Genomic DNA, 15392 nt, shown 5'->3' on the forward strand with positions numbered 1-15392 from the left:
TGGGACTGGATCTAAATCTGTACTTGTGGGTATAATGATGTGGGAGAAACATTTCCCACGAAGCCACTTCACATTCAGATGAAACTGAATCCGGCCTACCGGATCAGCTGGTGCCGGCTGAGACGCAGAAGAAGAAGAAGAAGAAGAAACCGTCAGCCATATTTTCCCTCATGCTTTTTTTTTTCTTTGGCAATTACCCAGGTGGCTTTGAGGTGCTAATTAGACAGTGTTGATTAATACCAGCTGTGCATAATTTGTGCTATTACTGGATGATCACCCGAGACAAGAGAGGGAGAGAGAGAGAGGGAAAGAGAGAGAAAAAGAGAGGGAGAGAGAGAGAGAGAGAGAACATCTCAGTGCAGACACAAATATTTCACAATATCAACACTTCCGTTCTTTATATCGTGCAGTTTGTGTCCTACGTGCACACAGAGGTGACAGAACGATAAAGAGACGGCGACCTGGTTCACGCCTGCTGCTAACATGCATGTGGACTTGTTAATAAGGAACAACACACGGTGGTTCATGAGTCTAGACCACATCTGGAGCTGGTCTGGCTCACACTGGGACTGGATCTCAGCCGGGTATAAAGATAAACACACAGCAGTTTATTAACAGCAGTGATGGGAAACTGCAGTTCTGCTCATGTTCAGGTTTATAATTATTATTTTGTGTCACTACTTTAATAGTTTTGATGCTTTAGCGCTCATGAAACAGTTTTACTCACACAGCAGCTCTATCTGATACGCTGCCTCTTTAAGCCCCTCCCCCTCCGTGATAAACAGCCTGCTCTGATTGGTCAGCTAACACACGCCTGAGCCAGCACCGCTCAGAGTGTCACCGCTCGGCTCTGTCGTGTTTTCAGCTTCCAGTTAGCTTCACTTCTACCGTGAGTACAGACATAAATGATGGTGACGTACTGTGATGTCAAGAAGGGACGGGATTAAAGGCGGGACTACTGATGAGGTGTTTAAGGGCCGGTGTTTTCTGTGGGAGAAACGAGCTCCACCTGCACAAACTTCTTACCTTTCAAGACCTTTTACTGGCACAAGAAATGATATAAACTAAAAAAGTATTATTATGTCTGCTTTAAAAAGCTGTGAACGCACCAGAATGCCAACATGTCAAACATCCTCACGTTCTTGAAATAATCTGCCTAAAACAAAGACTTTAATTATTTTAATTACATGCAACAAGTCTAGTGTCACATTTAATATAACGTTTTTGGATCATGTTGAGTCAGTGTGTTCAGAATAACTCATTGAAAACACGTTATGTTTATGTTTAATACTTGAATAACACGTTATGTTTCTGTACAGGTTTCTGTTCAACATGATAGAAAAACTTTTATAAAACTAATATAATTAAATGTAAAGTTACATTTAATGAAACACATTAAGTCACAGACTGTTTGTGTCACATGTACTTTAAAGTTTTATTGATTTGTATCTAATTTAATGTCCTGTTATTTGTCCGTGCCACAGACTCGACTGAACCGGTGTCTTTGTCTTGGTTGTGGGTTTATTGCTTTACGACTTTATGAGTTAAATCAATCAGGGGAATTTTATAATCGGGTCAAACTCACAGAGGAAATCTTCCCTGTGATGTAATCATATTTTGCTTGTAATATAAGACGCCTGTGATGCTTCAGACCTGCAGAGATGTGATGATGCCAGATCTCAGCTGTAAATATTAACAGTTAAATATTTATGAATCATACAGAAACCTCCGACCTCCCGGATCGTCCGTCTGGACCTCGTGAAGAGTCGTTCTCTGTGACGTCTCGTCTGTTCGACGGTGTTTCTGTGTCGAGCGTTCGTCAACAGATTTCTCGCTGTGAAAAGTCAAATTACTGCCAGTCTCCAATCATCTGCAGCGCTGTGTGTCCTGACACTGGACACATCTCATTTCTCACCACATCTCGCTGGGAAGCTGTTGCCATGACACCCGGGGCTGACTGACAGCTGTCACCGTGCGCTTGTTTGTGTGTATAAGTATGTGTGCGTGTGTGTGTGAGCGAGTGTGGGCTCACATGTGTGTGTGTGTGTTGCATTCCAACAAATGACATGTCAAGTGGGAGCAAGGGGAAGCCACGGAGACGCTGTGGTGTGTGTGTGGGCGGAGGCTGGATGACGGAGGGGGGATGGGGTTATTGGTTGGAGAGGAAGAGGAAGAGCGAGAGCTGGAGCGAAGAGGGAAAACTCCGGCATTAGGGGCTTTAAGGGGCAGCTGGGTGGGAACGCCGGGAAGCTCCGACACACTTATCGGACCATTAGTGACGTTTCAGCTGGTTTACAGCAAGTTCAAGTTCAAGATGTGTGTCGTCAGCTGCATTAAATACAAAATAAATGTTATCAAGAGCATGTTTCTGTTTATTCTGATTGTGTATGGCTGCAGAACAATTAATGTGTTCAGTTCAGGGTCTGCATCCTCTGAAGGACTCGGCCTTTGTGGTCTTTGAAGGCGAGTCCTTCAGAGAGACCTTGTTAACCTCGTCAGTCGTTGTTAAATGTGACGGTCTAGCCTTTGGAGCATTTCCTGGTTGCGTCACCAGATGTTTTACCCTTACGTCACCATTTCTGCAGCCCAGGCCCGCGAAAGTGACGATCTACATCACGTGATGTCGCCATTTTCTCTCTTTTTTTCTTCTTTTTTGGGCGCGCAAAGAATCTTGGGATATGTGAGGCCACGAAGGATCGTAGCGGTGCATCCTCCAAAAACAGGGAGAAGAAGGAGCATCTGTAGGAGCCTGCGCGCGGCGTTGTGACGCAGCAAAAGTCTCTGATTGGTTCCCTATCACGATACCTTAAAGGAGAACTTCGGTCGATTTAAACATGCAGCTTCATTGCTCAAGCTACCCTTGACTTGCGAGTACCGAAGACGCGAACAAATTTGGTCCAGCCATTACAGAGCTCCGTGAACGGAGATGTAGCATTGAACGCTAACTGCATGGGGTCAGAACTTCACGCTGTGTTTTAAGCATCTTAACATGCTCCACATCTCACACCAGAAGTTATGCAACATCATCAGAAACCTTAGCTCACAGCACTGTAGCGTGTATGACTCAAAATGAATAAAAAAGTAGTTAAAACAGTGTGTTTGTGCAAGGAGCTACTTACCTGTTTGTTGACATCCGCGTCTTCCGGTAGCTAGACCAAATTAGCATATCCACCGAGTGTGCACTTAACAGGCTTAACAGGCTATTGTAAGGCTCATGGCTCATGACAGGCTGTAACATGGACATGTACATTATGAACAGAAACACGAAAATGCTGGAATACGTTTCCGTCTCCGCCAGTGAGGGAGTATGTGCACGCTCGACGGATTGACTAGTTTGGTCTAGCTACCGGAACACACGGATGTCAACAAACAGGTAAGTAGCTGCTTGCACAAACACACTATTTTAACTACTTTTTTATTCAGTTTGAGTCATACACGCTACAGTGCTGTGTGCTAAGGTGTCTGCTGATGTTGCATAACTTCTGGTGTGAGATGTGGAGCATGTTAAGATGCTTAAAACACAGTCTAAAGTTCTGACCCCATGCTGTTAGCGTTCAATGCTACATCTCCGTTCACGGAGCTCTGTAATGGCTGGACCAAATTTGTTCGCGTCTTCGGTACTCGCAAGTCAAGGGTAGCTTGAGCAATGAAGCTGCATGTTTAAATCGACCGAAGTTCTCCTTTAAGGGCAAATTAAGGGCGTGACACACAACATCTCCTGTCACTTAACTGGAACCAGCGTATCCATGGTAACAGGATGCTAATTCTCTTTCTTACAACTGGTATGATGTTTCATTCAGTCATGAGGATCTAGGAAATAGTGCATTTGGTGGGGACTATTTTCAGCGGCGCATTAATCCACATTTGGTGCTCTAGTGTGTGTTCATAGTAATGAAGGCGAACATCGTTGATCTGTGGCTCAGAGGAAGTTGATGTATTCACTGTTGGTTTTTAAGGGATTTGTTGAGAAAAATACCTCTTAAAACATAAATATAATTTGAATGTCAAAAATGTGAGTAAGTATAAAAAAAAAAATCAACTTTGATCTTTGATTAGAATTCATTAATTGGCTGGTTTCTGTGACTGGGCCACGAGGGGCTGAGCAGAGCTACGAACGTCCCTGATAGACGAGAGGCAGAATGGTGATTAGGTTACAAAACGACATTATTATTCATCTTTGAAGTTTGCAGTTGACAGATCTCCTTTCCTATTGGCCAAAGAGGAGTCACCTGACCTCTCGCAGGAGTATCCAGGCTTTAATATGAACAGTTAACGTTTCTGCAAACCACAGTAACAACCAAGGTTCATATTTTTCACTTTCACATTATATGCTTATTAACCACAAGGCTGTCCAGTGGGTGAACAGAGTTGGAGTTGCACCAGAGGACATTTTTAAGGACAATTTTCAGCAGGTTGACCAAAAACTGGCACAGGAAGTCAGACCACCTCCATCCGTGACCGTGGCAACACAGACACGTGCATGTAAGGTGACATACGACTCCGCCGGTCGTCAAATCAGAGATTCTGACACAAAGCTGGAGTCGACATGTAGACCCCACTGATGTGAAGACACTGAAGCTCCTCAGATGGAACCGGGGGACAGCAGAGCCATGTTTCGCTCCAACTGCTGTCAGCTCACAAAAACATCCCTGCTGTCGATGATCAAACTGACTTCCTCTCTACAAGCTCCCCCGAGTTTAACGCTGAAGTATGTCGAGACGTGATTGTGACGTTCATGTTACTGCGAAGAAACTGCAGCTGTCCTCCCCTGATTCTCTGGCCCTTCTTTCATCTCCTCCTCCACTTGTCCTCCCCTCCGTCCTCTCCACCCTCACTCTCAACCCCTCAATCTGCCTCCTCCTCCTCCTCCTTTCTCTCCTGTCTTAACTCTGCTGCTTCGTCTTTACATCTCCTCTCCTCTCCGCTCTGTTCCTCTCCTCGGTGTTGGACAGAGGCAGAGCTACAGAGTGTGGGTAGTGTTGGTGCAGCAGAGAGCTTCCAAATGTGTCCATCTGCCAAGAAGGAGGAGGAGGAGGAGGAGGTGGTGGTGGTGGTGTAGGAGGAGGAGGAGGAAGAGGAGGTGGCGGAGGAGGAAGAGGCCAGAGAGCATGTGTCTTAATCGGGATTGACAGTTACATCGCTTCAAGATAAACGGCCGTCACACTTTAATCCTCCACCAGATCACATGCTCGCTCGCTCTCACACACACACACACACACACACACACACACACACACACACACACACACACACACACGGCGTCATCTCTGAATGAACACACACACACACACACACACACACACACACACACGTACACACACAGGTGCATGTACAGCAGGTGTATGTAGTGCACATACATCCATCCATCCATCCATACATCCATACATACATACAAAACTTGGATGCATTAGCAAAGTGTCTGTAGGCAGCCATAGCAACGGTTGCCGTAGCTACTGTAGGAAGCCGGAGTCTGTTTGATGGCACGTTTCCCAGAGGAACCCGTCATACATCATCTCGCATGGGGGATGGTGGGACAGGATGTATACGGTACGTACAGTACATGAAGACTGCACTGAGAGCTCTGAACCCAGCAGGAAGGCCGCGTTTAAAGGGTGAGTTCACCCAAAATCACAAAAGGATTGACTCTCAGGTTTTGTTAGTCCAGGATCTGAGGTTTCTGGATTTTCTGCCTCCAACCAGGACTCGGACTGTGATCTGTGCGAGAAGCTTTTCACGACCTACATTCATATTTCTTGTCAGGCGAGTGGTGTCGATACACTGATGGGAGCAAAGGAGGAAGTCAGGTGACGTAGGAGCAGCAAAGTTCCCATAGAGAGGTGGGCTGCGTCTGAAATTCCATACTATACACTACATACTCAATGTGTGTACTATCGTGCAACATACTTTCGAGTGAATAACAGTAGTATGCATCTTTTCAGACGCACTTCCTGTCGGTTAGATTGAAGACGCGTAACCGTGGTAACCCGTGTCAACCTCGCCTCTACCGGCAATCCACAATAATACTCGTGTAAAACATGTTTTATTTGGCTTTTACTTAATTATAATGTTTCACTTATGATGACACACTGTTGTGGTTGTAATGTTAACTGAGTTAACTAAGGAGCTAACGTTCATTAAACGGCTTAAATTGAAGCGTTATAACGTTAGAGCTGCATTTGTCGCTGTCCGCCGTTGTCTGTTGTGTTGTTGTTGTCGTCACCGCTGCATTGCATTGTGGGATATTTATGCCGGCGTAGTGTCCAGTGCTTGCATACTGTAATATTTACCGGAAATAGTACGCACCTGACATACTATTGGGTTCATACTGAGGTTTCGGACATACTAAAAAATCTCACATACTGTTTTAGCATACTCAATAGCATGTTACTTATTTGAACCCAAACCCTGATCTCTCCTTAACCTCAACACACTGAGGAGTCGTGTGTATTCACCTGCTCTGGTGTTTATATATGAGGATTCTAAAATCTGCATTTTCCTTTAAAACGATCAGTTTCATCAGAGTCACTGTGTTATGTTTGGAATCAGAGAAAGCTTTTTAACACTCTGTAGTAACCTGGTTTCTGTGAGTCAGATTTCTGAAAAGGTCGGGGCTTTTTGTGGTATCTTCAAAGACGGGTCGCTCAAAACTGGGACGAAGTAGAATTACCACCTCATTCCTCAAGTCAAGACAACGTGTCGACCAATCAAGCTGCAGTCTACATCCACCTGTCCAGGCTGATATAATATATGTAGTGAGGAGTTTTAGGGATATAATCATATAAATTAAGCGTATTTTTTTGGGGCACAGTTCTCTGTATGTGTGACTCCACTGAGAAACAAGCCGTCTTCACTGAGAGACTGTTGTTACAGCAGAGTGCAGACGATAGAGACAATCACCTGAAGATCAGTATCATCCTGTGGTCGAGTACCACCCTGTTCTGTTTGTCAGCCAGACCGGACTTTGATGTCAGTTCTGAGGAAAATGATGCCTTTGTTTTACAAGTCATTAACTGAATGTGGTCTCATGTTTCTATGAAGGCTGAGCCATGTAGTGAAGGTGATGGTGTCCTGCTGACATCTGATGACCGACTGTCTTTGACCAGCAGGTTCTCTGCAAGGTTCAAGTGCAACAGGAGTAAAAACTCCTTCGCTCGCTGAGCAATAACACGGTTTAATCTGCACATGTAAGACAGTCAGTGTGTTTACATGACACTCAAGAAAACTGAATTACTGTGTTAGTCTGACTATGATCGGATGTTTAAGATGCATGTATACACCTCAGTCTGACTAAAATCGGACCGGATCGAATTTCTCATAGTCGAATTAAAGCACCCAGATAATTCGATTGATAGTCGCATTACTCCTGCATGTACACGTTCCAGCGGATCGGATCGGATTTTGCGCGAGATTTTTCCCCGGGGCCGTGAGCCAGAAGTAGACGGACGGCGGTGGCGTCTTTCCTCCAAAATCACCGCAAGAAAGAGCGCCATTGTGCATCTAGTGTGTGTAATTATCATGTACACCATATACAAAGTGTACAAAGATGTAGGAAACATGGAGGTGTTTCTGTTACCACTAGTTGAAATGGGTACAGCGCCACCTAGCGTACCGGGTATGACATGCTCCGGCCCAGTAATCTGATTTTCTCACCTGCATGTATACTCGGACAATTGCAGTTGCCTGATTGAGCAGCACAGTCGAACTCTGGCTGTAATCTGACTAAACTGTGCATGTTGACAGAGGCTGTTTTGTTGTCTGACTGTGTGTATTCAAAGTACAGGAAACATGTCTGTGCTGTTTGGTTTGTACTTGCGTGTTTGTTATCTTGCACCCTTGACTGCAAATCAAGTGTCCCGTCTGGGATAATAAACTGAGCTGAACCAGAGGAAGTGAAGCGGGTCGACTCATATTAGTACCTTGTTCAGGGGGGACAGAACAGAATGTTCCTCCTGAAGACACTCAGGACACAAAACTGATTTGACTTCACTTTGTTAAGCTTCGTTGTTTGTGTCCTGTGCGTTTACAATCAAAATTCCTGGATGCATTCATGTTTGGTGAATCAAGCTGATTCTGACAGAACAGGGTCACTCACGTGTTCAGCCCAGCAGCACCAAAGACCTCTACAATCAGCACAGTTTGAATATTAGTGTCACCGACTGACCAGATGTGAAATATGGTCACAGTCTCCTTCTGTTCCGGAGTTCTGGTGTTGAATATCTGCAGAACATTACGATGTAACAGTGAAGTCGATCTTTTACTTTTAATGTTCCTTCATCATTTTACCCCTTTAGACATTTGTTTGTGTTTGTGTTTGTGTTTGTGTGACATAATCAGCGTGGGTCACAGCTCTGACCACCAGAATCTAGTCGTGGTTGCTGAAATACATCCTCACGATAATGGGACGGACAGACAACCTGAAAAACACGATACCGCCGGCAGTAAGTTCAGTTTCCAGTGCAGAGGCGTTACCCAAAACCCCAAATCTGCCAAAATCTTCTTGGTGGTTTTGTTTCATTTCGCTCATGACGCGCACGTATAGAAGTGATGATGACAGCATCTTACATGTGACGCTCAAAGCTTCATTCTGCAGATGTGAAATGTTCTGAAACATGACAGCAGACTACTGACGGTGAAGAGTCGAGTCACATGAACACCTCTGACCTGCAGGAACACACACACACACACACACACACACACACACACACACACACACACACACACTCACAGCTCTCCACTCACCTGGGCTGGCGCTGAGCCCGTCGGGCCTCCTCCCCCAGCCGGCTGAGGGAGGGCGACCGGCTCCTCGCCCCCCTCCCCATGGTCCGGACCACCACGTTGCCATTGGGGCTGCCGCTGGGCATCTGCTGGAGCAGCTGGGGTGACAGGCTGCGGTGTAATGCTGAGGAGCCAGGCTGCGGGTGACCCTGCTGGGGGGCCCTTTGCAGGTGGGCCTGGGTGTGTTGGTGCTGCTGCGGATGAGGAGCCCAGTTGCCGGGAGAACCGTGCTGCTGGTACTGACTGACCGTTAGGTTGTTGTCGCTGTTGGAGCGCAGGAGGACCCTCGGCGCTGATAACGAGGAGAGGGACTGCTCGTTTCCGCTGCCGTTGCCAGAAGACTGACCGCGGCGGCGTTTGGAGTAGGCTGGAGCCTCGCGGAAAGGCACTGAGGAGGAACCAGGAGAGAGAGTGAGCGTTTAATTGTTCCAGCAAAGAACATTCACATTTTTTTTTAAATAAATTTAAAGTGCTGATGGAAAAGACATAACGTTTTTTTAGTGTAAAAGTTTAAATGGAGGGTTATTTGACAGTTCTGAAAATTTGACAAAGAGGCTTCCAGATAAACATGGCAACATTTCATTTCAAAATAACTTTAAATGGACTAAAGTTTGAGGAGTTTGTTAGTTTATGGGAGCGGGCCCGGACTGGCAGCACACAACACAACATAAACACAAGTCCAGTAAGAGCCAGAAGAAACTCCAGAGACAACACCATCACTCTCAAAGTCCACAAAAATGATACTCGTACTTTTAAACTAAAAGTAAATGATATGTACCGGCACAGAAAGATTCATCTTCACAATCTGCCCCTTTATGATGTGGAGCTAATACAGTAAACTTAAAGTGACTGGAGCTGCAGCTGAAGTTGAATAACTGCAGGAATTTAAGTGTGAAAGTTGCAGAAACAAAAAGATGCAAACATCCTGCGAGGACAGAACTGAGCACCTCCTCAACACTGCAACACGACAGACGCACCTGACTGGTTTGTTAAACACTCACAACAACATTTCATTCAGCAAAATTCATTTTCATCATTTGCATCCAACAGATTAAAATGTCTGTTTGACGCAGAAGTTTCTCACTCAACACTGAGATATTATATTTGATCTGTTCTCGTTCATCACCGTCCTCTCTGACCGTCATCACACGCTACATCCCAACAAACTGTCTTTCTACAGCTATTCAGATTCTACAAACTTGAGCACTATCTGGTACCAGAACCACCGAGCCGTCCACCGTCTGTCAGTGGAGACGCGTCCTTCCTCCTCCTCCCTGAGGCAGCAGCACATGGAGCTCCCCTGTGTGCGAGGCGGCCCTGAACTCTGAGCCGCTATTAGAGAAAATGTCACACTGACCTTGGATCAAAGTCCTGGAATGATTTGTTTCTAACCTCAGCCACACTATTTGTCATCGACCGGCCCAGAGAGGAACCTGCAGTATCAATCCAATAATACAGCAAGTGTTGAGTCTGGAGTGCTGAAGCAGAATCAAAGAGATCAAGAACATCAGAAATCCCTAAAGTGCGGCTGTATGTTTCCACAGCTGCGTCTCTTGAGCCCGAGTCGTCCCTTCATACATCTGCAGCAGCGCTCTGATCCAAACAAGTGGAGCGAACGCAGCATCTGTTTAAAACCTGTTGAAGGGAATCCATTTCTCAGATTCTGTTATTGATCTTCAAATCCCAGCGTGCACCGACACGAACATACGGTGCGTGTAAAACATCCTGAAAGACTTCCTGCAGAGATCTGCAACTAGCGATACTAACAAACCCCTGATCCCACCAAGACTTTAGGTTGGTGTTAAATCTGTTGTGGATTTTGTGATGTTGTTTCAAAAAAAGATGAGATGATTAAAGGCTCGTGGTGATGATGGTTTAAATGTAGAATATGAAGCTTCTGCCACTCGGGGGCTCAAATCCAAACAAAAGAAGAAACTGAAGCTGAACTCTGTTTGCGGGTGTTTGTGGAGGAATGAAGTGAAGTTTTCGTCTTGTTCGCTGAATTCCTCATCGCAGAAGAAGCACCAGATACAAATGCATCGTTACCTCGACTAAACTTCATGAGTTTGCCAGACAGATTATTTTCTGCAAACCAAACATCCAATAAAAATCCAACAGACTTTTAAACTTGCAGGTCACCCGACAAAAAACACAGGCTCACATCACATCACACACTTTACATCCGTTTGGTGAAACTCAATGCCAAATTAAAATTAAACCGACACCAGAACTGTGTCACATGGGCCTGCAGTTAACCCTTCATGTGCTGAGTGGAAACAAAACTCATATCAGCATTTGTAAACCACAGGGGAGGAGATGAGACACGTATAAATAGCTCACCTTCTCCTTCTCATGTGCTATTTTTTCTCTCGGTGACGTCAGACTCACCAGGAGACTGTGTGCTCACATCCATCATCCATCATCCATCCATCCATCCATCCATCCGCTCGTTCTCTGGTGTTATTGCACATGTCCTGTCATTTCTTTCTTATCAATCCATCAAAATCTAATCTCTTTCTCGCTCTGACTGGGTCTCACTCCAACACAGGACGGCTAAAATCAATAAAGGAAGGATATAACTATCACACACACACACGAATATCGAACTGAGGTTGCTGATTGGCCGTGGCTCCACGCTGCTCTCTCTCTGACCATCATTAGCATGATTATCAGGATTACGGGAGCCGAGCTGAGCTCCTGTGGCCCTCGCTGCCGGCGCTGTACCGTCGGACTGAACCAGTAATGGAGGTTGGCCTTGATTTCCCCGCGGATACATTTCTCCATTACACTGTGAGATGACGAGCCTACAACAGCCATCGCCGGCTCTCCTTCTCGCAATTACAACAGTGCAGGGAGAGCAGAACAGAACCGGGCCCGCAGCCGATCCAATAAGCATCTCCTGATTATGAGCTGATTAATACAGTAGTACCACGCTAATCACGGTCGCCTGCTCGCTGTGGTGCAGCTTCCTGCTGTTCGCCTGAACATCTGAAAGGGGATTCACTGAGTCATTATCACATTCCCAGACTAATATCTCAGACCTTTCTCTCTCTGTGTGTCTACAGCCGACGTGTTGATGAAGAGAAGAGGTGCTAACATCTAATGAGCTAGCACATTCGGGAGCTACCAGGCTATCTGCGTGAGTCCCTGAGGTGCGTGAGGCCCTCCAAGCTGGCCGGGCCCGAGTTTTTAAACTCGGGCTGAACACTCGCGCTGATGCATCGACCCGCTCGCTTCCTTCCTCTGAATCTCCTGCAGATAATCGTTCACACAAATTAATTATCAAGCTGAAAGAGCGGCGGGGAGTCAAAACAAGCCGAGCATCTTACGCAAGAGTTGGAAAAGCAATCAGTGGGATCTATATAATTAAACGCTCTTGAAACACAGAGCGCGTGTCAGAGGTCAGCGAGTCCTGAAGCACTCAGCTGAGATAAATGATGATGTTGACATTATGCTAATACACCGACTTCAAATGCTGTTTGTCTTTCTGCAGACCACTTTGTGCCACTGTGGTGTGTTTGTATGAAGTCAAATTCGGGCTAAAATCAGGTGATAAGAACCGAGATCACAGACTTCATCCTGCAGGTCAACTCACACTCAAACCAGCCCGTCTGAGAGAGGAAGCAGTTATTCTTCATTTCTCTAGAGGTCGTCCAATCCAGAAAAACAACTTAAATTTAAAATCGGCCATTTTCTGGGGCTGGGAAATTAAAATGATATCAGTGGAAACCTTCAAAGAGCCCACAAACGAGTCCCTGAAGCACACACACTACGACACACACCAGCTCCTGGCAACAACATAAAGGATATTGGGAGGTCGCCTTGCTATTTTTTCTTAAGACATATGACAGGAGAGATGTGGAGAGGAGTTACTAAAGCTCCCTCTCAAGACGTGAACTGAGGATGTTGCGGTCTTAACCTCTAGGCCACCAGGGCGTCCGTCCCCTCGCTGGCTAATTGAAGCTGTAATACGTCGAGAAAACGGAGCAAAAATCTCTAAATTTGGCCGAGATGTGAATGGAGGACGAACTCTGCAGGGAGCGCTGCAGGAGAGAGAACTTCATCAAAGTCAGGTTAACTTCAGCTGAGCTGCAGCTCCGAGCTGAGGCCGGATGAAGTGTCAGATCAAAGCTTTCCTCTTCTGGTTTGCACACAATTATAGTTTTACAGCGATTTCTCACCGTCACACGTGAAGTCAGCTGTTCAGATTCTAACTGTAAATAACAAACATGTTTCAGGACAGCGACTGAGTCAAGAGGCCAATTATTTGGATCATTAAACATCGAACATGACTGATTTTCATCCTCTGACGCTGAACAACAATCAGCCCAGACTGGAACAGAGTCTTTCCAACAACAATCCGTCATGACGTCCAAATTTGATGTTCCCCCGTCTAACCAAGTTGTATGAATTCTGTTGCATATTAAACTGGACCTACAGTGACGCGTAGACCAGCTGATAGCGCCACGTTTAAATATGCCAGCAGTAGTTTTAGCACGGCTAATGTTAGCCTCTGATGGTTTGAGGTGGAGGTTCTGTCGGACTCTCGTGCTCGTTGATAATGATCCATTTAGGCTCCAGAATAATACAGATCACTGGCTGATATTATGGATACAGGTGTTGCACTGTGACAAAGCGTACAGTCAGGTTAACTTACTCACACGATTACACAAGGAATCATGGGTAATTTGTCATCAACGCTGTGAAAACTGAATGTTTTTTTCAGTGAATCAATATCTTCTAATAATTTGTTGGATTCATATTAAAGTTTTGTTTGTTAATTTGTTACGTTCTTTAAAAAATATGCAGTTTAAAAATATCATCTTACAATTATTTTCGGAGGAGACCTCGGTGTTGAGACGACTGCTGCCGGTGATTTAATAAAAATAAAAATGGAGGGCGAGCGTTCGTCAGTTTGTGGCGAGTTGGCAACGAGACTCAAAAATCTATTTTTCTTACAAATATGACCTTTAACCTCAGAGGCACACTCGTGATTTGATTTAGATTTTTAAATTGCAGTTTTAATTGATCAGTTAGAAGACACTGACACATCCTGCTGGTCTGAGTCAGCAGAATGGATCTTTACAGACTTGTTTTCTGGTTCAGGCTGCAGAACTTTCTGTCACATTTAGTAAGAAGATGTAATATTTGACATTTCCATCAGATGGCTCTCTGCAGTTTAAGTGAAGGGAGGAAGAAGAATCCATCCACCGAGTGTACTTTGATATCTGGACGTAATTTAAAGCACAAAGTTTCTGAAGAGATCCTGCAGACTGAAGAATGTTTGGACTCAGATAAAAAAGAGATTTAAAGCTCCTGTTGTCAGAAAATCTTGTGTTTGTTGACGGCCGCTGACACAGTTTGTGTTCCTGTGAGTCCCTGTTGGAAACATTTCATTTCACTTCCTGGATTACCAACATTTAATATATTCCTGTATTCTGTCGACATTAGAATTTCTACTATGGAGCAGAAACGCAGCCACTGTGAGCTCCATACGTGTTAGAAAAAATCCCACAATGCACGGCTCTGCCTGCGCTTATGACATGACAGATGGGTAAATTACAGTCATGTGAAATTACGCTGTCAGCGGTGACGCAAAATGGTGATGATTCATAAGTTCCCGCAACCTCAATTTACGGCTCACTACAGAGTATTTATAGAGTGCATAAGATGGTGTTTTCACACAGGAACACAGTGAATGATGGGAGGATTTCACATTTACATTTTTATAGTGACACTGTCATTGAAAGTGGCAGGTTGGTCACTTCTAATTTCTCTGGAGTTAGCGTTAACAATCATTACATTCTTATATCTGCGCGCATGTTTAATGTCACCTTCAGGTTTTTTCTCTCTCGGTCGCTGGTTTGAATCTTTCTGCCATCAAAAAGCTGCAAGAAAGTCCAACGTGCAGCGCTGAAGAGATCAGATCTGACAGGAGCAGCTCAGAGAGCCCGAAGCTCAAAATCTCCTCTGCAGGTTTTACAGGAAACAAATGATTTAACACCAGAACGTCTGAGTTTCTTCTCCAAGGATAAAAAGATGAACATCGAACCTTCATGCAACAAAAACTGTCGTTACAAACTAGATTTTACTTTCTACCATTGGAGGCTTCAGTGACATCATCAATATGTTATCTGGCTGCTGCAGCTTCAGTCAAACCTGCAGCCTGAACACACACACACACACACACACACACACTACAATCAGTTACAACCAATGCAATCCAACACAGCAGCATTCACCCAAAACATCCCACTTACTAGTGCTAATGAGTGTTGAGGAAGCAGTGCTAATTAAAATAGCTCCGGATGTAGAAGTGCATCTAACACGCTGTGCACTGAGCGTCACTTCATCCCTACAGAAGCCGGTTTGTGGCACCTCTCCCCGCCTATAGGCTGCAGCCCGCTGCGCTGGACGCTCCGGGCTCCGTCTTCATTGAGAAAACCGTCAACGCGTCAAGCCGCCAACATGGTTTCACACGCAGACAGATGGACGGGCTGTTTAGGTTCTGTTTGGGTGAGGGAACCGGCACATAGTCACGTCTGTGGGTGTTTTCTCCACCCCGGAGTCCCACTTCTCTCTCTGTGACCTAAAAACTGGTGCTGCCTCCTTTTTCT

The 15392-nt window shown here is 45.3% G+C and overlaps 1 protein-coding gene across 8 annotated transcripts in view; it reads right to left on the reverse strand.

The window, feature by feature from the left end:
* Positions 1-15392, reverse strand: part of shank2b (SH3 and multiple ankyrin repeat domains 2b) — a 215086-nt gene that overhangs the window by 76982 nt on the left and 122712 nt on the right. For all 8 annotated transcript variants that reach the window (XM_030414028.1, XM_030414027.1, XM_030414026.1 and 5 more), the window contains exon 11: positions 8740-9163. In XM_030414028.1, coding sequence (XP_030269888.1) covers positions 8740-9163 — 424 coding nt within the window. The remainder of the gene's footprint in view (positions 1-8739; positions 9164-15392) is intronic.

Source organism: Sparus aurata, chromosome 4 (assembly GCF_900880675.1).
Source record: "Sparus aurata chromosome 4, fSpaAur1.1, whole genome shotgun sequence".
Lineage (NCBI taxonomy): Eukaryota > Metazoa > Chordata > Actinopteri > Spariformes > Sparidae > Sparus > Sparus aurata.